Source organism: Salmo salar, chromosome 13 (assembly GCF_965601325.2).
Source record: "Salmo salar chromosome 13, fSalSal1, whole genome shotgun sequence".
Taxonomy (NCBI): domain Eukaryota; kingdom Metazoa; phylum Chordata; class Actinopteri; order Salmoniformes; family Salmonidae; genus Salmo; species Salmo salar.
This window is the reverse complement of record NC_138303.1, coordinates 14,734,743-14,760,191: the sequence shown is the minus strand read 5'-3', so window position 1 is coordinate 14,760,191 and position 25,449 is coordinate 14,734,743. Positions and strand designations below refer to the sequence as shown.

Sequence of the window (25,449 nt, the reverse complement as noted above, 5' to 3'; positions counted from 1 at the left end):
GTGCTTGGGAAGCTCTCCAAAACAACACAACACAACAGACCTCTCTGAGGTCTGGGTGCTTGGGAAGCTCTCCAAAACAACACAACAGTTCCTCCCCTCTCTGGGGTCTGGGTGCTTGGGAAGCTCTCCAAAACAACACAACACAACAGACCTCTCTGAGGTCTGGGTGCTTGGGAAGCTCTCCAAAACAACACAACAGTTCCTCCCCTCTCTGGGGTCTGGGTGCTTGAGAAGCTCTCCAAAACAACACAACTTCTTTACCACTTTGGTGCTTAGATTTGTCACACACAAAGGCTTTACCCATTTGTTGAAAATCAGCATTGAGAAAGAGGTGAGAGTGTTGTAGGGGAAGAACACCCTGCTCATATGTGTGTAGTGTATTATTTATTTGTATTTAACCTTTTTTAACTAGGCAAGTCAGTTAAGAACATTTTCTTATTTTACAACGACGGCCTACCCCGGCCAAACCCTCCCCTAACCTGGACAATGCTGGGCCAATTGTGTGCCGCCCTATGGGACTCCTGATCACAGCCGGTTGTGATACAGCCCGGGATCAAACCAGGGTCTGTAGTGACGCCTGTTGCAGTGTCATATACACGTTTAAAGTAGCGTTTAAATAAGAAAACAAATTGACAATACAACTTTCATAACAGGGGGGTGCCCTATACCTGCGCCCAGAGGGGAGTAGTTCAATGTACGGGTACAGGGGTCTAAAATTATTTTGTGAGCCTTGCAGAGGGCCCTGACCTTAAAGATCTCATCCAGGCCTGTCTGTTTGACTCCAAGTACCTTGGGGAGGGCCCTGACCTTAAAGATCTCATCCAGGCCTGACTGTTTGACTCCAAGTACCCTGCTGAGGGCCCTGACCTTAAAGATCTCATCCAGGCCTGTCTGTTTGATCCCAAGTACCTTGCTTGCTGTGGTGATAATCCTTCTCAGCATATTTCTCTGGCTGACAGTGGAATTGCCAAAGCAACAAACAATACAAAAAGTAAAAATACTCTCAATGAAAGATTTGTAAAACAGAGTCAGTAAAGTACAATTAACATTAATAAAAGATCCCAGCTTTTTGAGAAAGTACAGTCTCTGTCGTCTACTGGTTTAGGTGTAGAGTTGTTGGTTGACAAATCCCTGTTCCATACCAGCCTTTGACTAAATCTAAAATGGTAATTGTTATATAATGAAATATACAGAGAAATAATACACAGTCACAACAGATCACTAAAATCTATGATTTGAAACTAAAATGTGTGAAAGTGCCAGTCAGCGGTATGAGTTTGTCACAGGGCAGCATTGTGTGAAACAGACAGAAGACACATAATGATCCCACCCAGTAGACTGCTCAGCCTACTGCTAGGCTATACCTCAGAAGTAGATCAGCTCCAAGTGACAGTCCTGAGGTTATTAACCACCAATCCCGCTAAACATCCTCAGTCTAATGCACAACCTCCTTTCATTAACAAACTGCCCCCAGAATACTCACTACAACGTTATGATCAGAAGTAGTATAGACCACACACATACACACACATTTAGACCATGTGTGTGTTTAAAATACTTTTAGAGGGATTGACTGCCTTATAGTCTACTCTCAATCCCCCAGAAATGATCTGCGACTGGAACCTACTGCCCCCTGCTGTTACCTCAATGCAACTCCTGCTTCAATAATATTCTGTTGGTAGGCTTGGATCTTCCCTTATTAAGCAAATCCTTTAGAAAAAGTTTCAGAAAATAATATTTTGTGGTTTGCCCAAAAATGAGATATATTTTTTACTTAAGTGCCTAATGCAGTCCCTATAGGACTTTCACTATCTTACTATGCAAAGGCCCTAACTGAGGACAGAGAGCAAAAACTCTTTAAAGGGCCTATCCGTAGTTGAAACATAACAAAGCCTTTCTCTCTCTCTTTCTCTCGGAGGACCTGAGCCCTAGGACCATGCCTCAGGACTACCTGGCCTGATGACTCCTTGGGTTGCCAGGCCACCTGGCCGTGCTGCTGCTCCAGTTTCAACTGTTCTGCCTGCGGTTATGGAACCCTGACCTGTTTACGGGACGTGCTACCTGTCCCAGACCTGCTGTTTTCAACTCTCTAGAGACAGCAGGAGCGATAGAGATACTCTGAATGATCGGCTATGAAAAGCCAATTGACATTTACTCCTGAGGTGCTGACCTGTTGCACCCTCTACAACCACTGTGATTATTGTTATCTGACCCTGCTGGTCATTTATGAACATTTGAACATCTTGGCCATGTTCTGTTATAATCTCCACCCGGCACAGCCAGAAGAGGACTGGCCACCCCTCATAGCCTGGTTCCTCTCTAGGTTTCTTCCTAGGTTTTGACCTTTCTAGGAAGTTTTTCCTAGCCACCGTGCTTCTACACCTGCATTGCTTGCTGTTTGGGGTTTGAGGCTGGGTTTCTCTACAGCATTTTGTGACATCAGCTGATGTAAAGAAGGGCTTTATAAAATACATTTGATGAATTGATAAAATGCTGAAGGATGCAGCTGGAGAAATGTAGCCACTCTCAATTTCATAGAAAGAGCGATGGATGCAAATATATCAGAATGATAATTTTAAGCATGTTTTAAGGCTATAATAGTGTTTGAGATTTACTTTTTTTTATTATAATTTTTTAAAATGTTGACAAAGAATGGAGTGAAAGAAGCTTCTATGTTGGGTTCTGATGGGGTACGACGGTTGAACTAAGCTCATGAGGCATTTGTGATATATTCTTCAAGAAACAATGGGTATTATTTAATTAATTTACAAGTCCAAAAGTGGATATAACAGCTGTAGATTGCACCTTCAGCCACACTGGTCATGGGAAGTACAATTCTCAGAGGTAGCAGTTGTCGGAGCCACAGCTATTTTCCACATTGACTGGCGTGATTAGAAACGAGAGGCACTTTTCCTCAGGTTGTGCCGAGTGCCGTGGCATGGATCCTTTAATTAGAGGACAACAAAAACACTACATTTTCTCCCACATTGATTCTTTCATTTACATGAAAACAGCCAGACAAACATACACATGACACCACATGAAAAGCACCAACCATCATCAACAACCCAAAGCCACGGTGACTACTGCGTGGCAACAATCATATGAATTCTGCAGACCATGTATAAAGTGGTTTTCACCAACGTTTTTAGTTATCATACATAAGCATATCCTATTAAAAACACAATCGTCGACTTAATTGAAACAATAATGTACAAAACAGGTTAAAACAGATATAGTAAATACTATATTTGCCATAAAAAAATAACAATTTATAGTTAATTCTCAAAGGTCCCACAAATACTTATGCCCCAGCATGCAAACAAAAAGCAGAGACGTTGCCGTGGTTGTCAATGATTATTACGTTCGCCAAGTAGGAGGCAATATAATATCATAGACATGGAAGTTTATACAAAATTACACAGAAGCCTTCATCGTTAGTTAATATGACATTTCCAACACCTAGATTATATTGGCTGACACCTGTATAATCTCAATTTATCTGGGGGACTTCTTTATCACAGATTTTCTATTTCGAATGGGTTGTTCATGATCATGTAATGATATGAAAAATGGGCAAATAGTATCTCTACATTACTGGGTGGAAAGGCGCTATTGCATAATGATATAAATCAATGACAGGAAATGGGAAAAGAAGATTCATAAATCTAAACATTTATATTGTGTTTGTAAACCATGTGTTGCAGATATTGCTTGCCCATTGACATGGCTAATGGAAATTCAAATTGTCCATGTTGCTTAGTTTAAAGAAAATCTTCCTGTTTCTAAACTACCAAAAGTGCGTCAGGACAAGCAACAGAGAAGATGACATAATGCAAATGTATATATAAAATCACAATAGAGAACATCAAGGCCATCTTTAACAACATCTCCCATTAGCCTTTAAAGAAAAGAGAAATGGAGAGACTTGTGCAAACTCCAAGTATTTCAATCAAATGTTTTAACACTCCCCCTTCAAAAAGGTACATACAGTACCATTATACACAGTACCACTGAAGTTGGGCACTGTCGTTGGGAAGTAATAGGACTATGGTCAAAGACAGTGGTTCCCACCCAGGGATACTACCTACAGGGGGTACTTGAGAACATCCATGAGACCATAGGCATTCTGGAAAAAGATACAAGGGGTACTTCAGGGGTACTCTGGGCAGAGCAAAATTCAGTTGATGGTACAGTAACCGAAAAAGGTCGGGAACCACTGGTCTAAGACATAAATACTGTTTGAAATGTGATATCAGTGTGGTAAAGATAACTTTGAAGCTGCTAAGTGATGCAGTGTTCAGACTCCAGTCTTCTCTACCTATTGCGAACAAAGGTTATGTACTGTACAGTACTCTGCCCCGTCTCTGGAGCAGTTGACGATAACCCTCAACAGAGATGAAGTATGACATATGAACATCAGGGCAGCTAAGTACCACTTTATCCATCAGAGGTCATAGGTCACAAGAAGTGTTATATTACAAAAAGAAAATGAACACCGCAAATAAAAAAGGTTTCCAGGCTCCCTTCAGGAGAGTGGAATCAGGCTTGGGGGGGGGGAACTTGGCAAGAGAGGGCCATCCAAAGAAAAGGGGAGTATGGACAAGCTGGGTAGGACAGAGGAATTGGTACAGGTGAAGGCCTAGGACTTGAGATGAGGTTCTCATGAAGTGCTCCGCTTGGTTCTGGAGTGCTGGATTAGCCACTGTAGTGTGATATCTGGAGGTGAAATAACAGGTGTTTAAATGTCATGAAATACACAGGAAAACTAAAAGGTAACATTTTCTGTGATATAAGCCAGAACAAGTCAAAGACGTCAGATGCTTACCGATGTTGTCCTTCTCCTTGCAAGAGATGGAGTAACAGCAGATCTCTCTGTCTTGGATGGCCGAGAGGTTCCTGTGGACCACAGAGAAGACATGAGCATCACAGACAGAGAGAGACACAGAGAGAGACAGAGAGAGAGAGAGAGAGAGAGAGACGCTGATTCTTACATTCTCTCAATCAGCTCCTTCTCATCAAGCGCCCCAGGAAGATCCCTCTTATTCCCCAAGACAAGAACCTGTGAGGGGGAAACAATATTAGTATTGAATCTTTCTTTAGACACCACAGTGTGTTTTTCAAGGGAGCCCTGCAATGACAAGACCAAGCAGGAGCATAGAAAACACAGGAACGTTGGACAAAGTCCAGTAGTAGACCTACTGTAGCTACTGGATCAGCTAGCACTGTATGGGGATACTCACAGGAATACCCTGGAGCTGGGGCTTGTCCAACAAGTTGTGTAGTTCATTCTTAGACGCCTCTGTCTTTTCTGGGTCTGCTGCATCAACCATGTACCTTAAAAATGATACGGTTTCAAAAGTTACAATAAATATCCTTATTTGAAATAAGCTACCAATATAACTGACCACACCCTGCACAAGGGGATAGGAGGGTGCTGTTACTCACACAATGGCACTGACTCCTCTGCAGTATCGCTCCCACATGCTCCTGAATCGAGGCTGACCGCCGATATCCCACAGCTAAGGAGGATGAGATCAGAACATCAACACAGCATTGACACTGCGTAGCTAATCAGTTTTCAACCTTTCACAATTAATAAAATAGTTTAAGTGGGTCACAGTCAATCACAGGGACCATCCAAGATCACCCCCTCCACTTCATACTACTCCCTCTGTAGCAAACAAAAAATTAATCAAGAGATGACCATGAAGTGGCCTGACCTCTAACCTGGCAGTATACTGACCTTGATGGTGACATTTCCCTTGGTGATCTTCCTCATGTTGAAGCCCACCGTGGGAATCATGTCTTCGCTGAACTGGCCCGACTGCAAGCAAGGGGAAAGAATAAAGGAAGGTTACATTTTAAGTTATGTTCAAATCATCTGGGCCCAGTTTTTCAAAAGTTATCTCGGATAGGATTAATTCATAGAAAAAATAGAACAGTTGATTTATTGACTTGAATGGGGACTCCTGTTCTATGAATTACATTTCTATGAATTTAATAGTATTCGATAGCCAAAATCCGGATAGATAACTTCTTAAAAACTGGGGCCTGGCAACTAGCTATGGTTAATAAAATATTACTGAAATATGGTAATGTTGCTCATAAAACAGTTATGCTAGTCAATTCAGGAAAGAGAGAAGACACAGACAAGATTGAATGCACATCAAGTGAACTGAATGAATGATTGTCTTGACTAGACAGATGTGATGACGGACTAACGTTATACTGCTACATGCCTCATGTGCATGTTGTCGTTTGCTAACCAAACTAGCTAGGGTCATCACCGCCCGAGCATGTCTGGGACCACACAGAGCCAGCTAGTTTACCAGCTAGCTACCTAGCTAGCTACCTCGCTAAACTAGCTAGCTATAGTATCGTTACAAAATACCAGGTTACAGAAACACGATTGAAACATAGAACATGGTTATGATAGAAGCTAACTAGCTGCTTAGCTAACAAAACTGGCATTGGCAAACATCTCGACCTGTTTAGTAACAATGGACAACGTCAGATGACTAGAGATTAACCGTACCGCGATCACGTTAACGAAGGTTGTCTTGCCCGAATACTGGAGTCCCACCAATGTTAACTCCATCTCTTCCTTCCAAAACAGTGCTTTGAACCAGTCAAGGAGCTTGTTTATCAATGCGATCATCCTGGGCGCGTTGTGACTGCACTACTAGTGGAACTGGAGCTTGCTAGCCTGCTAGCTAGCTGTAACGTTAGCTACAAGTTGTCTAGCTAGCTATCTAGCTTGCAGTGACAACACAGGGTACAGGACGTATTACTAACGGTCGAATAACGTGTCTATCACGAATATTCGCTAAACAATCTGTTTTATGCGCAAGTATTGGCACTATTATTTTAAGTAAGTTGTAGTAATCTGCCTTGTTTACTTCGCCTCCTTCCTCCCTGGTTGTCTTTTCCTGCCTGACAAGGGTCGTCACTGGTTACTACAGCCACAAAGTCATAAACCCTGCCCATTTATACAATTTATGTTCTTAACATGTGATTTTAAGCCTAACCGTAACCATAACATTAACCACATGCTAACCGTACGCCTAATCTAAAATTAAGACCAAAAAGCACATTTTTGTTTTCATTATTTTTTTCGATATAGACAATTTGGAGTTTGTGGCTGTGGTAACTAGTGGAAACCCTGTTAAGGGTTGTTCTTCCTCATTGGGTGGGGTTTCAGAGTCACATCAGCCACGAACAAATATTTGCATCAGTGTCTCGTCAGCAACACTAAAAAAGTACTTCTGGTCACGCGATTTCGGATTATTTTCAAAACAAAAGTCCCCCACGTGTCGCAATATCAAATCAAATGTTATTTGTCACATGTGCTGAATACAGCAGGTGTAGGTAGACCTTACAGTGAAATGCTTACAAGCCCTTAACCAACAATGCAGTTTTAAGAAAAATAAGAGTTAAGAAAATATTTACTAAATAAACTGAAGTAAAAATTAATCAGTGACAATAAAATAACAATAACGAGGCTATATATATGGGGTACCAGTAGCGAGTCAATGTGTGGGGGTACAGGTTAGTTGAGGTAATTGAGGTAATATGTACATGTAGTTAGGGGTAAAGTGACTGTGCATTGATAATAAACAGAGTAGCAGCAGTGTAAAAAAGGGGGAGTTAATGCAAATAGCCTGGGTAGCCATTTGATTAGCTGTTCAGCAGTCTTATGGCTTGGGGGTAGAAGCTGTTACGAAGCCGTGTGGTAGCAAAGAGAACAGTCTATGACTAGGGTGGCTGGAGTCTTTGGCAATTTCTAGGGCCTTCCTCTGACACTGCCTAGTATAGAGGTCCTGGATGGCAGGAAGCTTGGCCCCAGTGATGTACTGGGCCGTACGCACTACCCTCTGTAGCGCCTTGCGGTCAGAGGCCGAGCAGTTGCCACACCAGGAGGTGGTGCAACCAGTCAGGATGCTCTCGATGGTGCAGCTGTATACATTTTGGAGGATCTGAGGGCCCATGCTAAATCTTTTCAGCATCCTGGGGGGGGGGGGGGGGGGGGAATAGGCTTTGTCGTGCCCTCTTCACGACTGTCTTGGTGTGTTTGGACCATAATAGTTGGTGGGTGATGTGGACACCAAGGAACTTGAAGCTCTCAACCTGCTCTACTACAGCCCCGTTGTTGAGAATGGGGGCGTGCTCAGCCCTCCTTTTCCTTTAGTCCACAATCATATCCTTTGTCTTGATCACATTGAGAGAGAGGTTGTTGTCCTGGCACCACACTGCCAGGTCTCTGACCTCCTCGCTATAGGCTGTCTCATCATTGTCAGTGATCAGGTCTACCACTGTTACCCTGTATTTATTCATGATATATGACAAATAATTGTCTAAACATTACCAATGATTCACATTTGTTCATATTTAAGTGAAATTTGCATGAAATGTTCCAAAGTGAAATAAAGTGAATCACTGTACATGCAGTACATATTGGTTGATGGAGCAACATTGTTTCTGGGTGCGGCAGTAAAAGTATTGTAGGGAATACTCAGTAGGGTCTGTACAATGTATATATATGATGTCATTTTCATGGAGCTCTGAATAATACGTAGTGTTGCTGGCCTTTTACTCCTTCCATTCCATTGGCCACAATGCAAATCACTGTCTATAGAATACATATTGGCTTATAGAGCAAAGACTATTAGGACAGCAACACTCTGTATAATTCAGAGCTTCATGAAACGACACCACATTCTACAGATCCTACTTAGTACACCCAACCCCACTTTTACATCGGCACATAGAATCGTTTTTTCTCTATAAGGCAATATGTAATTTATAGGCCAACGGTGTATTGCATTGGGAGCAATGGAATGAGTGGTGTAGAAAGGGCTGCTGTGTATTTAGACCACAGTCAGAAATAACACCATATACTGTATATATACTCTAGTGCTAGATCAATAGGGTCTGTACAATATATTTACTTAAGATCCAGCCATTTCTCAATGTGTTCCATCGTATAATATTATTTATCACATATAAAGAAGCAATTATCTTTAGTTTAGATTTATGTAGTTATAATTTTGTAACACTATTTTAACATAATGCGCTCTGCAAAGCTGCACAAATTATTGATTTACTGCAGACTTTTATTTTGAAGACAAAATCGGAAAACCGGAAGTCTCGATGTTGCTGCCGGGACTCTAATGTTGCTGCCATGATGCTAATCAGAAACACCAAGTGAGAGAGGCGCTCGATAAAGAGGGACTCTCCGCAAAATTATGATCTCAATTCACGACACTTGCCCTCTGCTGGAGAGAAGGGGATCGTCACCGTAGCTCTTCTGTATTTCACTTTCTGTTTTACATATCAACATTTACTGATCAATTCTATTTTACATATAAATATGTATTTATTAATCAATTAGCAAATCAACCTGGAACCTAGAAAAACAAGAAATTATAACCTACTACACTACTGTTCAAAAGTTTGGGGGCACTTAGAAATGTACTTGTTTTTGAAAGAAAAGCAATTTTTTTTGTCCATTAAAATAACATAAAATTGATCAGAAATACACTGTAGACATTGTTAATGTTGTAAATGACTATTGTAGCTGGAAACGGCTGATTTTTAATAGAATATCTACATAGGCGTACAGAGGCCCATTATCAGCAACCATCACTCCTGTGTTCCAATGGCACGTTATGTTAGCTAATCTAAGTTTATCATTTTAAACAGCCAATTGATCATTAGAAAACACTTTTGCAATTATGTTAGCACAGCTGAAAACTGTTGTTCTGATTAAAGAAGCAATAAAACTGGCCTTCTTTAGGCTAGTTAAGTATCAGGAGCATCAGCATTTGTGGGTTCGATTACAGGCTCAAAATCACCAGAAACAAAGACCTTTCTTCTGAAACTCGTCAGTCTATTCTTGTTCTGAGAAATGAAGGCTATTCCATGCGAGTAAATACCAAGAAACTGAAGATCTCGTACAACACTGTGTACTACTCCCTTCACAGAACATCACAAACTGGCTCTAACCAGAATAGAAAGAGGAGTGGGAGACCCTGGTGCACAACTGAGTAAGAGGACAAGTACATTAGAGTGTCTAGTTTGAGAAACAGACGCCTCACAAGTCCTCAACTGGCAGCTTCATTAAATAATACCCGCAAAACACCAGTCTCATCGTCAACAGTGAAGAGGCGACTCCGGGATGCTGGCCTTCTAGGCAGAGTTGCAAAGAAAAAGCCATGTCTCAGACTGGCCAATAAAAATAGATTTAAGATGGGCAAAAGAGCACAGACAGTGGACAGAGGAACTCTGCCTAGAAGGGCAGCATGCCGGAGTCGTCTCTTCACTGTTGACATTGAGACTGGTGTTTTCCATTAAAAATTTGCCGTTTCCAGCTGCAATAGTCATTTACAACATCAACAACACTGTATTTCTGATAAATGTTATGTTAATTTAATGGACAAAAAAAGATGTGCTTTTCTTTAAAAAACAAGCACATTTCTAAGTGACCCCAAACTTTTGAACGGTGGTGTATGTATTTTGTCTACAGAATGTCAAGTAGACTGCAATTAATTAAAGCCAAGGGCATAACATATTTATTATCAGGGTAGCAAATATGGACAAAATCATTATTCATGAATTTCAATACAACTCCAACCAGTCCAATGCGCGCATAAAAATGCTACAATAACTGTCACAGTTGTCGTAAGGAGAAGCGGACCAAAGTGCAGTGTGTGTCGTTCCACATTTTATTTTCACTGTGAAACTATGCAATACATACACATAAACCAAAGAACAAAAAAAACGTGACGCAGAGGTGAAACATACACTCACTCAAAAACCATCTCCCACAAACCCAGGTGGGAAAAACACCCACTTAAGTATGATCTCCAATTAGAGACAACAATGACCAACTGCCTCTAATTGGAGATCATCCCAAACAAAAACCCAACATAGAAATACAAAACTAGAACATAACAACATAGAAAAACTAAACTACAAAAAAAACCCTGTCACGCCCTGACCTACTCTACCATAGAAAATAACAGCTTTCTATGGTCAGGACGTGACACAATAACTGTCACAGTCAAGGGGATGAGATTGCCACAGACAGCACATGAGCAGAGTTCCAGAAGCTTGTTCTCCCATGCAGAAAGATAGAATTCTAGAATCTTGTTCTCCCATACAGAAAAATAGAGTTCCAGAATCTTGTTCTCCCATACAGAAAGACGGAATTCCAGAATCTTGTTCTCCCATACAGAAAGACGGAATTCCAGAATCTTGTTCTCCCATACAGAAAGACAGAATTCCAGAATCTTGTTCTCCCATACAGAAAGACAGAATTCCAGAATCTTGTTCTCCCATACAGAAAGACAGAATTCCAGAATCTTGTTCTCCCATACAGAAAGACAGAATTCCAGAATCTTGTTCTCCCATGCAGAAAGACAGAGTTCCAGAAGCTTGTTCTCCCATACAGAAAGACAAAGCTTCAGCTGGGCTTTCTCTGTCACCGCGTTTCTCCTGTAGTACTGCCGGTCTGGACAGGGACAGGGACAGGGACAGGGCTCTCTGAGCCACAGTCTGTGTTCACCAGCTGTCGGCTGTACTGGGCCAGGGTGAGGTACAGGAACTGGTACTGCTCACTGGTCTGTATCATACCACCCCTGACAACACAATCAATCAATCAATCAATCAATCAATCACTCAATCACATTTATTTTATAAAGCCTTTTTTACATCAGCAGTTGTCACAAAGGGCTTTACAGATACCCAGCATAAAACCCCAAAGAGTAACACAGAGCGGCAGAGACTGAAGGAGCAGCATCCTTCAGGGCAGCATCCTTCAGGGCAGCATCCCCAAGCTCCGCATCTAAGATCCCTATGACTACAGCACCTTTTAAACAACTCAAGACAAATTTCAAATGCATTGTTTGAAGCAAGGTGCTCACTTGATAGTTTACTTGATAGAAACAGAGTTTGGTTGAAACGTGCTTGGCACTTCACTACCAGCAGCAGGGCAGCAGCAGGGCAGTGTGTAATATTTAGTACCTGTCGAGGCGTAGCTTGCAGACGATTCCAAGCACGTCAGCCTTACTGGTGTGTTTTAATTGCAGGCATCCAATGCTGCTGGCGATGAAACAACCTGTTCTCCCAATCCCTGCACTGTGATGGAGAGCATATGACAAATTAAGTCAAATAGAGTCACAGCATAAAAGCACTGTCTGACCCTAACACTGTCTGACTCTAACCTCCTGGCAACTTTTTTTTACTATTCAGCCCTTTTTAAAATGTGAAAGGAATGTGAAGGCAGCCTACACAGGGGCCTTTGTTATAAACACACAGACAGAGAAACACGTGATGGAGACATTAGTAATCCAAAGAGTCTCCAGAAAACCTCCTAAATTAGCAGAGCAGAAATTTGACGAACTGACTTGTTGGAAAGGACATGTATCTATTCTCCAGTCTCTGCTACAGTATTTGCCTGCAATACACAGTCCACATACAGTACATACACGTATTGAACACAACACTAAATTAATTCCATAGCTTTCACCTTTGTCGTCAGTAAGTGAACTCAAGCTAGTCACAGTAAATCATTATTGTAAGAATTTAATTCTGACTGACATGGTATGTGAAATGGAGCCTCCCTTAAGTGTCATAACATAGACTACTTTACCAAAAGTATGTGGACACGTGCTCGTCGAACATCTTATTCCAAAATCATGGGCATTAATATGGAGTTGTTCCTCCCTTTGCTGATATAACAGCCTCCACTCTTCTGGGAAGGCTTTCCACCAGATGTTGGAACATTGCTGTGGGGACTTGCTTCCATTCAGGCACAAGTGCATTAGTGAGGTCGGGCTCTGATGTTGGGAAATTAGGCCTGGCTCGCAATCGGCATTGTAATTCATCCCAAAGGGGATCAATTGGGTTGAGGACAAGGCTCTGTGCAGGCCAGTGAAGTTCTTCCACACTGATCTCAACAAACCATTTCTGTATGGACCTCGCTTTGTACACGGGGGTATTGTTATGTTGAAACAGGGAAGGGCCTTCCCCAACTGTTGCCACAAAGTTGGAAGCACAGAATAATCTTAAATGTCATTGTATGCTGTAGAGTTAATATTTCCCTTCACTGGAACTAAGGGGCCTAGCCCGAACCATGAAAAACAGCACCAGACCATTATTCCTCCTCCACCAAACTTTACAGTTGGCACTATGCATTGGGGCAGGTAGCATTCTCCTGGCATCCGTTAAACCCAGATTTGTCCGTCGGACTGCCAGGTGGTGAAGCGTGATTTATCACTCCAGAGAACGCGTTTCCACTGCTCCAGAGTCCAATGGTGGCAAGTTTTACACCACTCCAGACGATGTTTGGCATTGCACATGGTGATCTTAGGCTTGTGTGCGGCTGCTCGGCCATGGACACCCACTTCATGAAGCTCCCAACGAACAGCTCTTGTTCTGACGCTGCTTCCAGAGGCAGTTTGGAACTCGGTAGTGAGTGTTGCAACCGAGGACAGACGATTTTTACGTGCTACGTGATTCAGCACTCCCATTCTGTGAGCTTTGTGTCCTACCACTTCGGCACAGAGCCGTTGTTGCTCCTAGATGTTTCCACTTCACAATAACAGCACTTACAGTTGACCAGGGCAGCTCTAGCAGGTCAGACATTTTACGAACTGATTTGTTGGAAAGGTAGCATCCTATGACGATGCCACATTGAAAGTCATTGAGCTCTTCAGTAAGGCCATTCTAGTGCCAGTGTTTGTCTATGGAGATTGCAAGGCTGTTTGCTCGATTTTATACACCTGTCAGCAACGGGTGTGGCTGAAATAGCTGAATCCACTAAGGGTGTCCACATACTTTTGTATATATACTGTATAAACACACTGGAAGCGAGAACCGTTCAATTAGCCTAGGACTATTTTCTTATCAAGGACATTCTATAACATATGCCAATTACATTTACATTTACATTTAAGTCATTTAGCAGACGCTCTTATCCAGAGCGACTTACAAATTGGTGGATTCACCTTATGATATCCAGTGGAACAACCACTTTACAATAGTGCATCTAAATCTTTTAAGGGGGGGGGGGGGGGTTAGAAGGATTACTTTATCCTATCCTAGGTATTCCTTAAAGAGGTGGGGTTTCAGGTGTCTCCGGAAGGTGGTGATTGACTCCGCTGTCCTGGCGTCGTGAGGGAGCTTGTTCCACCATTGGGGTGCCAGAGCAGCGAACAGTTTTGACTGGGCTGAGCGGGAACTGTGCTTCCTCAGAGGTAGGGAGGCGAGCAGGCCAGAGGTGGATGAACGCAGTGCCCTTGTTTGGGTGTAGGGCCTGATCAGAGCCTGAAGGTACGGAGGTGCCGTTCCCCTCACAGCTCCGTAGGCAAGCACCATGGTCAATGTTAGTTCTCTCACATTTATCAAAGTGAAAGTTAATGACAGCTCGTGTTAAGGGTTGTGTTAATGAGAGCCAGTGTTAAGGGTTGTTTTAGTGTGGACCTGCAATGGACGATGGTGGTTCCTAGGCTGGGGTGGGACTGCCTGTGTTCCTCCACGTCCGCCACCAGTCTGAGCAGAGGCCCAGTGCAGTCTGGAGTCTGGTGGTCTGGCCATGTAGAGTACCAGTAGTGCCTCACCTGCCTGCTCTCTGAGCCCACCTGTAGGACACATTGTTGTTAGTAAGTTAACTGCTTCATTCATCCATCCATCCATCCATCCATCCATCCGTCCCTTCATCTATCCATCCATCCATCCCTTCATTAATTATTCCATCCATCCCTACATTCATCCTTCCATCCCTTCATTAATTCATCATCCATCCCTACATCCATCCATCCATCCGTCCCTTCATCTATCCATCCATCCATCCATCCATCCATCCATCCATCCATCCCTTCATTAATTATTCCATCCATCCCTACATTCATCCATCCATCCCTTCATTAATTCATCATCCATCCCTACATCCATCCCTCCATCCATCCATCCATCCATCCATCCATCCATCCATCCATCCATCCATCCATTCATTCATTCATTCATTCATTCATTCATTCATTCATTCATTCATCCATCCATCCATTCATTCATTCATCCATCCATCCATTCATTCATTCATTCATTCATTCATTCATTCATTCATTTATCCATTCATCCATCCATCCCTTCATTAATTTATCAATCCATCCACGCATTCATTAATTCTTCCATCCCTTCATTCATTCAGAAGTGTTGAAGTTCTGAAACTGGTGTAACCCAGAGCTTTGACTGGCATTATGAGATGTTCAGACAACAATAACCCAATTTCTCACCTGAATAATTATGTCTCGAATTGTGTAGCCATCACATTCTTTCGCAATGGCCACTCTGAGCTCAAATCTGCCATAGCTGCCCTCCTTCTCTGGCCAGTAAAGCTCACACTTCTGAAACACAGAACACACTTTCTGTAGACTTCAGACATGAACCAAAGTCTCTTACAAGGATTTTATAAACCATCTCTGCTTTACCACCAATGGGTCTGTCAAAGGAAACCCTTTAGGAGATTAGAGTTTATTGACTCACCCGTGCATCAATCTAAGTAACATAATAAAAAAATCCCCATCAAAATCTGTCAGTTTAAGCTAGAGATATCTTTTTACATGGGCTGTGCATCTCAATCCACTGCATCCGCCTATGTCGGCCTTCCACATCTGCGTTGGAAGGTGGTTGAGCTACAGCCGTGTTTGTCAGACCATGAGACATCCTGAAAATTGGTCTTCTCGCAAAAACGTCCATGCAAATTAATAGGACCACTCTACAGAAAGATAAGACTCTCACAAACCTTATTCCTTTGTCACGCCCTGACCTGAGAGAACCTTTTTTATGTCTCTATTTAGGTTTGGTCAGGGTGGGATTTGGGTGGGCATTCTATGTCCTTTTTTCTATGCTTTGTATTTCTTTGTTTTGGCCTGGTATGGCTCTCAATCAGGGACAGCTGTACATTGTTGTCGCTGATTGGGAGTCATACTTAGGCAGCCTGTTTTCCTTTGGTGTTTGTGGGTAGTTATTTTCTGTTTTGTACATTTTGTGACCGGCCAGAACTGTTGGCTGTCGTTCATTTTCTTGTTTGTTTGAAGTGTTTCTTATTATTAAATCATTAATATGAACACTCACCACGCTGCGCTTTGGTCCCCTTCTTCTACAGACGACAAGCGTTACATCCTTATGATACATTTTTTGACTGTCTTTGTTGCCATTTATTGATGTGTTATTCAATGTGTTTCTATGGGCTTTAGTAGGAGAGGCCAAATTCAATATTTTATCCCCCCAAAAATGTATATATATATACAGTTGAAGTCGGAGATTATACACTTAGGTTGGAGTCATTAAAACTCATTTTTCAACTACTCCACACATTTTCTGTTAACAAACTATAGATTTGGCAAGTCGGTTAGGACATATACTTTGTGCATGACACAAGTAATTTTTCAAACAATTATTTACAGACAGATTATTTCACTTATAATTCACTGTATCACAATTCCAGTGGGTCAGAAGTTTACATACACTAAGTTGACTGTGCCTTTAAACAGCTTGGAAAATTCCAGAAAATTATGTCATGGCTTTAGAAGCTTCTGATAGGCTAATTGACATAATTTGAGTCAATTGGAGGTGTACCTGTGGATGTATTTCAAGGACTACCTTCAAACTCAGTGCCTCCTTGCTTGACATCACGGGAAAATCAAAAGAAATCAGCCAAGATCTCAGAAATGAAATTGTTGACCTCCACAAGTCTGGATCATCCTTGGGAGCAATTTCCAAATGCCTGAAGGTACCACGTTCATCTGCACAAACAATAGTACACAAGTATAAACACCATGGGACCACACAGCTGTCATACCGCTCAGGAAGGAGACGCGTTCTGTCTCCTAGAGATGAACGTACTTTGGTGCAAAAAGTGCAAATCAATCCCAGAACAACAGCAAAGGACCTTTGCTGGAGGAAACAGGGAAATTAGGTGGATATATTGAAGCAACATCTCAAGACATCCGTCAGGAAGTTAAAGCTTGGTCGCAAATTGGTCTTCCAAATGGACAATTTACCCCAAGCATACTTCCAAAGTTGTGGCAAAATGGCTTAAGGACAACAAAGTCAAGGTATTGGAGTGGCCATCACAAAGCCCTGACCTCAATCCCATTGAAAATTTGTGGGCAGAACTGAAAAAGCGTGTGTGAGCAAGGAGGCCTATAAACCTGAGCTCTGTCAGGAGGAATGGGACAAAATTCACCCAACTTATTGTGGGAAGCTTATGGAAGGCTACCCGAAACGTTTGACCCAAGTTAAACAATTTAAAGGCAATGCTACCAAATACTAATTGACTGTATGTAAACTTCTGACCCACTGGGAATGTGATGAAAGTAATGAAATAAATAATTCTCTCTACTATTATTCTGACATTTCACATTCTTAAAATAAAGTGGTGATCCTAACTGACTGCATGCAGGATCAAGTTGAATCTGGACCATAAGCCTGTCCTTTCTTTCCAACAGAAAATTCCTACAAACTTTGTGAACCCTTCAGAGCTGGATATTCCAGGACGGGCTTTAAAAGACAGGTAATTTTTACTCGGATTAAATATCAGGAATTGTGAAAAACTGACTTTAAATGTATTTGGCTAAGGTGTATGTAAACTTCCGACTTCAACTGTATATATATACGTAAACCAACTGTATATATTTATTTATTTATTGTTTTACATAAAGGGGTCCTAAAATTTTAAATCAATTAGCTACATGAACTAAATGAAATAGCTAAAGGGTGGGGGGGTGTTCTACTAAGCTAAAATATGGAATTTTTTTACCAACCTTAAAACAATTCCACATGTTAGCTTAGTAGACCCCCCCCCCACAACGGCTTAGACTTTTAGAGGTTAGGAGAGAAATGGAAGCAGGATGGGATTTCACCTCCTTCTTCTCCTTCAGCTTGGTGATCATGACAATGGTGGTGGATCTCTCCTGCCACACCATTTCCCAGAAGTCATGCACGGTGTTGAGCATGGGGCCCTGGGTAGCGATGTAGGTGCTAGGTGCACCGTTGTAACCCTGCGTGGGCGACAGCAAGATATAGGGCTGTGTCATTTCCACTTTGACTTCCTGTGGGTTTCCTTGGTTGACATCACGATACACCCACGTAAACCAACTGTATCACTCTCCACATCCTTAACATCCTCTGTGCAATGCGTATGTTATACTTTCACACAACCTTTTATATACATTTCTATGACGTTTTTGTATGACTTCATGTTCACCTACTTACACTTCTTCATTCCCACTAAGGTCTAGAATGACTAAGTCTGCATAATGTAAATACAAATAAAAACCAATGACCTTCTTAATTACAGGCGGTTCTAACCTTTATGTAGTTTGCGTTGATGTATCTCTCAGTCTCACCCGCCTCCTCTGCTGCGGGGTTCCTCAGACACACACGGGTCTCAGGATCTGGTTAAACATGATTATAGTTTATACATTGGTTATTATATTGTCTGGGTGCCAGTGTGTTTCAGCATTTATCAACTTATGCTTATCAATTTTACCTAGTCACTCACTTGGCAGTATGGTCTTGTATCTGTCTTTTAAAGCCCGTCCTGGAATATCCAGCTCTGAAGGGTTCACAAAGTTTGTAGGAATTTTCTGTTGGAAAGAACGGACAGGCTTATGGTCCAGATTCAACTTGATCCTGCATGCAGTCAAATGTCTGCACATAGTAACAGTTACAGTAGATACCGACCTGGTACTCTGAGTTCAGCCTGCTGGTCTCTTCAGATGCCTCCTGCAGCTGAGAGGGGGTCAGAGGGCGTGTTGAGGTCCTCAGCAGGTGGAGGATGGTCTCTCTGGGAGTGGAGATGGAGCATAGGGTCTCCACTGCTTCCAGACTGAGACTGCTCACGCCCAGTACCAGGGACACATTGGATCCCCGTCTGAGGATGATTGGAACCACAGAGAGGACAAAACGATCAGGGACTCTATTTGCATTTACGTAATGTATCACTTATAGTTTATCATAAAATATTTTTTGATTTGTTTAACACTTTTTTGGTTACTGCATGATTCCATACGTGTTATTTCATAGTTTTGATTTCTTCACTATTATTCTACAATGTAAAAATAAAGAAAAACCCTTGAATGAGTAGGTGTGTCCAAACTTTTGACTAGTACTGTAGTTTATCATGGCCATGATGACAGTACTGTGAGTTGAATATCATGGATGTGTGTACCTCTCCTGGAGCCGGACTGTTCTGCGAGGGGCTGTGGCAGCAGGGCAGGAGCCTGACTGGTCTTTGTCCACAGGGTGTGATGATGATGATGATGATGATGACGATGTGGATTCTACTAACTCACTCATGGTGCTGTGTTGAATTACTGGTTGAATTGAGTGAAAACAATCCCGAGAGAAAGAGAGAGAGACAGAGAGGGAGGAGAGGGAGAGAGAGACAGAGAGGGAGGAGAGAGAGAGAGAGACAGAGAGGGAGGAGAGAGAGAGAAAGAGAGAGAGACAGAGAGAGAGACAGGGAGAGAGAGAGAGACAGAGAGGGAGGAGAGAGAGACAGAAAGAGAGGGAGAGAGAGAGACAGAGAGAGAGACAGAGAGAGAGACAGAGAGAGAGACAGAGAGAGAGACAGAGAGAGAGAGGGGGGGGAGGGGGAGAGAGAGAAAGAGGGGGAGATGGTGGAGGGAGAGAGAGGGGGAGGGAGGGAGAGATGGAGAAAAATAAAGCAAGAGAGTGGGAGAGAAGGAAAGAGGGAGAGAGATCACATTATTTCCTTACTATGCCTACACAGTGAACACACCACAACAGTAATTAAATTCAGATGGAATTTAAAATATTTCACCCTACTTGTCAACTCTTCTTGTCAAAAGAACAGCAGTTAATGAAAGATCTCACATCCCCTGAAACTGACATTCACAACACATGACACGCAGTAGAGAAACACCATTGACTAAACATTTTTTTTTCAGATCATCAGACATAGTTTCTCTCCTTTGTTGCCTGATTGTCGCTAAACTAGGATCTATCCATACCTGAATCCTGGTCTGTCAATATGTCAGAGTAATCCTAAGCCAAATGAAATGTCTGCCATTGACATGAACCAACCACAGTGAGAAACAGAAAGAGAGAGAGGGAGAGGGAGAGAGAGAGTAACACAGTGGGAAGTAGAGAGTGAACAGGCACAGACATGCAGTCTTTTTGACACAGTGACTCAGTATGTTAGTAGCTAGCCTCTTCTTTGGCTTCAGGTACACATGTCTAAACGTGAGAGTGGATCAATCACTGAGAAGTTCCTGGAGGGAAAAGAAGGGGGAGAATATTGTAAAGCTGGTATTGTAAAGCGGATGTTGTAAAGCTGGTGTTGTAAAAGCTGGTGTTGTAAAGCGGATGTTGTAAAGCTGGTGTTGTAAAGCTGTTTTTTTTTTGCCAATAGGTGAATCAGTAGAGTCCTTCCTCAGTGACTCCAGGCTCAAGGCAGCTGAAAATATGCAATGATTTATTCATCATACTAACATAAACGTTTGCATATAGTATATTTGCTGATGAAGTCCTTGAAGCGGGATTGTATGACAGAAATAAATAATGTACCAAAAAACGAAATAGAAATATTCTCAGATAAGTACAGTGCCTTAAGAAAGTATTCACACCCCTTGACTTTTTCCAAATGTTGTTGTGTTACAGCCTGAATTTACACAACACCCCATAATGTCAAAGTGGAATAGTGTTTTTCATTATTATTATTATTATTATTTTTTTTTTTACAAATGAATGAAAAATGAAAAAATGAAATGTCTTGAGTCAATAAGTATTCAACTCCGTTGTTATGGCAACGCCTTAATACGTTCAGGAGTCAAATTTGCTTTAACAAGTCACATAATAAATGACATGGACTCACTGCAATACTAGTGTTTAACATGATTGTTGAATGACTTCCTCATCTCTGTACCCCACACGTACAATTATCTGTAAGGTCCCTCAGTCGAGCAGTGAATTTCAAACACAGATTCAACCACAAAGAGCAGGGAGGTTTTCCAATGCCTCACAAAGAAGGTCATCTATTGGTAGATGAGTAAAAAAAAAAGCAGACATTGAATATTCCTTTTGAAGTGAAGTTATACATTACACTTTGGATGGTGTATCAATACACCCAGTCACTACAAAGATACAGCCGTCCTTCCTGACTCAGTTGCTATGAGCCAAAGGTGACTTTAAAACAGTCACAGAGTTTAATGGCTGTGATAGGAGAAAACTGAGGATGGATCAACAACATTGTAGTTACTCCACAATACTAACCTAATTGACAGAGTGAAAAGAAGAGAGCCTGTACATATTTAAACATATTCCAAAACAACATGCATCCTGTTTGCAACAAGGCACTAAAGTAAAACTGCAAAAAATGTGGCAAAGCTACTAACTTTTTGTCCTGAATAGAAAGTGTTATGTTTGGGCCAAATCCAATACAACACATTACTGAGTACCACTCTACATATTCTCAAGCATAGTGGTGGCTGCATCATGTTATGGGTATGTTTGTCATCGTTAATTAAGGACTGGGGAGTTTGTCAAGAATAAAAAAGAAATAGAATGGAGCTAAGCACAGGCAAAATTCAAGAGGAAAAGACTGGGAGATGAAGTCACCTTTCAGCAGGACAATAACCTAAAACACAAGGCCAAATCTGCACTGGAGTTGCTTACCAAGAAAACAGTGAACGTTCCTGAGTGGCTGAGTTACAGTTTTGACGTACAGGTAAATCTACTTGAAAATCTATTGCAAGACCTGAAAATACAAAGATCATCAACGAATTTGACAGAGGTTTAAGAATTTTGAAAAGAATAATGGACAAATGTTGCACAATCCAGGTGTGAAAAGCTCTTAGAGACTTATCCAGAAAGACTCACAGCTGTAATCACTGCCAAAGGTGCTTCTACAATGTATTGACTCTTTCTAAATTTGCCAACATTTCTAAAAACATGTTTTCACATTGTCATTATGGGGTATTGTGAGTAGATGGGTGAGAAAAAAACATCAACGTAATCCATTTTGAATTCAGGCTGTAACACAACAAAAGGATAATACTTTCTGAAGGCACTGTAAATAGCTTTCAAGTTTGATATGAGCTCAAAAGCATTTTCAAAGAAAATAGAAATAAACATTTAAAATATAAATAAAGACTTCAGTGAGTATTAGAATATTTAATGAGGAAGAGGAGATGTGTTTATTTATAGTTAAGCAATAAGGCCTGAGGGGCTGTGGTATATGGCTAATATACAACGGCTAATGGCTGTTCTTAATCACGATGCAACGCGGAGTGCCTGGATACAGCTCTTAGCCGTGGTATATTGACCATATGCTCACCCCGTTATCATCCAAAAGGCGAGGTCAGTACAGGTGCATCAAAGCTGGCATCGAGAGACTGAAAAGCAGCTTCTATCTCAAGGCCATCAGACTGTTAAATATCCATCAATAGCACATAGTGGCTGCTGACCTATATACATAGGCTTGAAATCACTGGCCACTTTAATAAATGGAACACTAGTCACTTTAATAATGTCTACATATCTGGCATTACTCATCTCATATGTACAGTGAGGGAAAAAAGTATTTGATCCCCTGCTGATTTTGTACGTTTGCCCACTGACAAAGAAATGATCAGTCTATAATTTTAATGGTAGGTTTATTTGAACAGTGAGAGACAGAATAACAACAAAAAAATCCATAAAAACGCATGTCAAAAATGTTATAAATTGATTTGCATTTTAATGAGGGAAATAAGTATTTGACCCCTCTGCAAAACATGACTTAGTACTTGGTATTTCTTTGCTCTTATTCTATCTCTCACTGTTCAAATAAACCTACCATTAAAATTATAGACAGATCATTTCTTTGTCAGTGGGCAAACGTACAAAATCAGCAGGGGATCAAATACTTTTTTCCCTCACTGTATATACTGTATCCTATACTATTCTACTGTATCTTAGTCTATGCCGCTCTGACATTGCTTGTCCATATATTGACATATTCTTAATTCCATTCCTTTACTTAGATTTGTGTGTATTGGGTATATGTTGTGTAATTGTTAGATATCACTTGTTAGATATTACTGCACTGTCAGAGCTAGAAGTACAAGCATTTCGCTACACTCACAAGAACATCTGCTAGTCACGTGTATGTGACCAATAACATTTGATTTGATTTGATTTGACATACCACAAACCCCCCAGGTGACTTATTTATATTATAAACTGGTTTTCAACATAATTAGAGTAGTACGAATTCATGTTTTGTCATACCTGTGATATGCGGTCTGATATACCACGGCTGCAGGCCAATCAGCATTCAGGGCTCGAACCACCCAGTTTCTAATTATTACATATAGCACAACAACAAAATATGGTAAGGAAGCACAGAACATAACCGTACGCCGTACTGTGATGACGGAAGCCTGAGCTGAAATAATGCATCAGCTGTGCTGAAACGCTGCCTCAGACTGACTAGCGAGTCTTCCATGTTCTTGGCGAAAAAGTGACGTTAATTCCAAGTGATATGATGACGGGGTAAATATTCTAACAAGCTGAAGACAATCTGTAGTTTATCTGCAGGCATACAGAACAGTATGCATATGCGTCTTGGTTGTCACTATCACACTGTCAATGAGATAGGCCCAGCAGGTAACTCACCAGCGCAAGGGGACTGCAATCCAAGTTGGCCCTCAGTTATCGCCTCTCTCCTTGTGTTCCTGTGTACTGTGTGGATGTGTGTTGGGCCAAGGTTTGACTCTTTACTGCTTGGCTTTAGGGAAGCTTATGAGACAATCATTTTTTTCTTCCTTTTTTCTACCTCTCCACTGCTTCCTCTCTACCCACCCACCCACCCACTCATATTCTCATACCCTCATTTCCACACACGCACACGCACACGTACACGAACACACACAACATTCAAGGCTGCCTCACCCCTGCAGACTCAGTGCCACTGGCTTTGTGTAACCTCCAAGGAGAGCACACTAACCTCAAATGTGAATTTTAAGTTGGCTATTATTTTCTCTACAGCAACAAGGGACCAATGTCCACAATTACAACAATAAAACCATTGAGTGAATAATATATTATGTCAAATGTAAGGGCCCTATTGCAAGTATTTTCTCATTTCATCACAGTGTCTCCACAGTGCAAAAGTGAATAACAGTCGTTGTGGGCGAAATTGTAGTGAAAATAAGCATTGCTGTGATGGAAACAGCTGGGTGACAAAGTGAATAACAGGGTTATTTTATTCATTCATTTATTTTGCCTTTATTTAACCAGGTAAGTTATTGATACCACACGATCTTTTACAATAACAACCTGAAAGAGATCAATAATGTTGACAGAACAACAATCATGTAAAAGTAGCATGTAGCATGTAAAACAAGCATGTGTACTGCAGTCCTGTAGAAACGCTGAATAGTTTCCTATTGTGTGAGGTTAATGTTGATTTACCACAGTGCAATGTGGGTATTTCAAGTAACAACCTGGTCATCAATGCTAAGACAAAAGAGAAAGGTGAATATTACAGTAAGTTTGTGGAAGTGGAACTTTGGCACAAAACATTTTATTGTATATTAAGCTCATAGTAACACGTGGGAGGTATTCACATTGGAGGTAGTCCTACAAGTTGATCCATATAGGTGGCCAGTGCAGCACATGAAACTTGGTTTGGGTGAATGTGCTTGCTGTGATTATGCTTAATTCTAACGTAAGATCTACTATGCATTACCGTATAGCTATCACAGATTAATCAGGCTTGTGGTGGTTGCTACGTGGGAGGTCAACCGGCCTGAATCTGGTAACAAGAGTTTGTGCAAGCCACTTCCTGTCATGCCAATACAACACTTCCTCTTGTTAACAGACATTCATTGGACTGCTTTAGTTGCTAAACCATACAGTGTTAGTCAGCCACATGATAAACATGAATGTAAATACAGCGCCAGAGTGTGAGACTGTAGATTTATGAGTCAGTTCCTTTATTGAGGAATACATCTCATAGCTTTTGCCTGGATGGATTCAATAAATCAACTTAGCCCTAATGAAAGATACTGTGAGGCATACAGTACATTAGTAATCAATAATTTACATGATGTGAAAATGTGAGTTGAAGCAAAGGTATTGTTCAACCTATACTCTTTAATAGTGCTCTGTGCAGTTGAATGGAGGTCCATATTGGCCATTGCATGACCAGCTGTGATGATGATAGGTGCAATTTCACGTCTCCACCCACGCAGGCCAGGCAGTGAAACTCTAAATGTGATGCGGATGTTTTTCTTGTCTTTTTATTTCCTACTGATGAATATGTCACACACACACATCCCACTGGGCACAGACGTCAATTCAACATCTGTTCAACGTCATTTCATTGAAATGACGTTGTTGCAACATTGATTCAACCGGTGTGTGACCAGT

General features: G+C 41.5%; 2 protein-coding genes across 2 annotated transcripts; both read right to left on the bottom strand.

Annotated features, from left to right (window-relative positions):
* Nucleotides 1-2,908: 2,908 nt before the first annotated feature.
* Nucleotides 2,909-6,967, bottom strand: LOC106566464 (ADP-ribosylation factor-like protein 8A). The gene is made up of 7 exons (XM_014134529.3): nucleotides 6,539-6,967; nucleotides 5,747-5,827; nucleotides 5,449-5,522; nucleotides 5,244-5,337; nucleotides 4,995-5,062; nucleotides 4,829-4,899; nucleotides 2,909-4,719 (listed from the first exon to the last, which is right to left on the bottom strand). The coding sequence occupies exons 1-7, from the start codon at nucleotides 6,659-6,661 to the stop codon at nucleotides 4,664-4,666; spliced, it is 567 nt and encodes a 188-aa protein (XP_013990004.1). The 5' UTR covers nucleotides 6,662-6,967; the 3' UTR covers nucleotides 2,909-4,663.
* A 3,739-nt stretch (nucleotides 6,968-10,706) lies between these two features.
* Nucleotides 10,707-23,784, bottom strand: ptn7 (Tyrosine-protein phosphatase non-receptor type 7; the record flags this gene model as incomplete). Its single annotated transcript, NM_001173849.1, is given in 10 exon segments — nucleotides 10,707-11,642; nucleotides 12,028-12,141; nucleotides 14,488-14,645; nucleotides 15,300-15,410; nucleotides 17,931-18,068; nucleotides 18,379-18,464; nucleotides 18,572-18,656; nucleotides 18,754-18,943; nucleotides 19,241-19,385; nucleotides 23,692-23,784. Coding segments are annotated over 9 exon segments (1,167 nt in total). The 3' UTR covers nucleotides 10,707-11,485.
* Between the last annotated feature and the right edge of the window lie 1,665 nt (nucleotides 23,785-25,449).

What these genes read in the sequence shown, in the direction of transcription:
- LOC106566464 (XM_014134529.3), bottom strand. Translation starts at nt 6,661, where the DNA reads ATGATCGCATTGATAAACAAGCTCCTTGACTGGTTCAAAGCACTGTTT. An exon ending in AAGGAGCTGATTGAGAGAAT is followed by an intron (nt 4,900 to 4,994) that starts GTAAGAATCAGC and finishes TGTGGTCCACAG; the next exon opens with GAACCTCTCGGCCATCCAAG. An exon ending in CAAGGAGAAGGACAACATCG is followed by an intron (nt 4,720 to 4,828) that starts GTAAGCATCTGA and finishes TTTCACCTCCAG; the next exon opens with ATATCACACTACAGTGGCTA.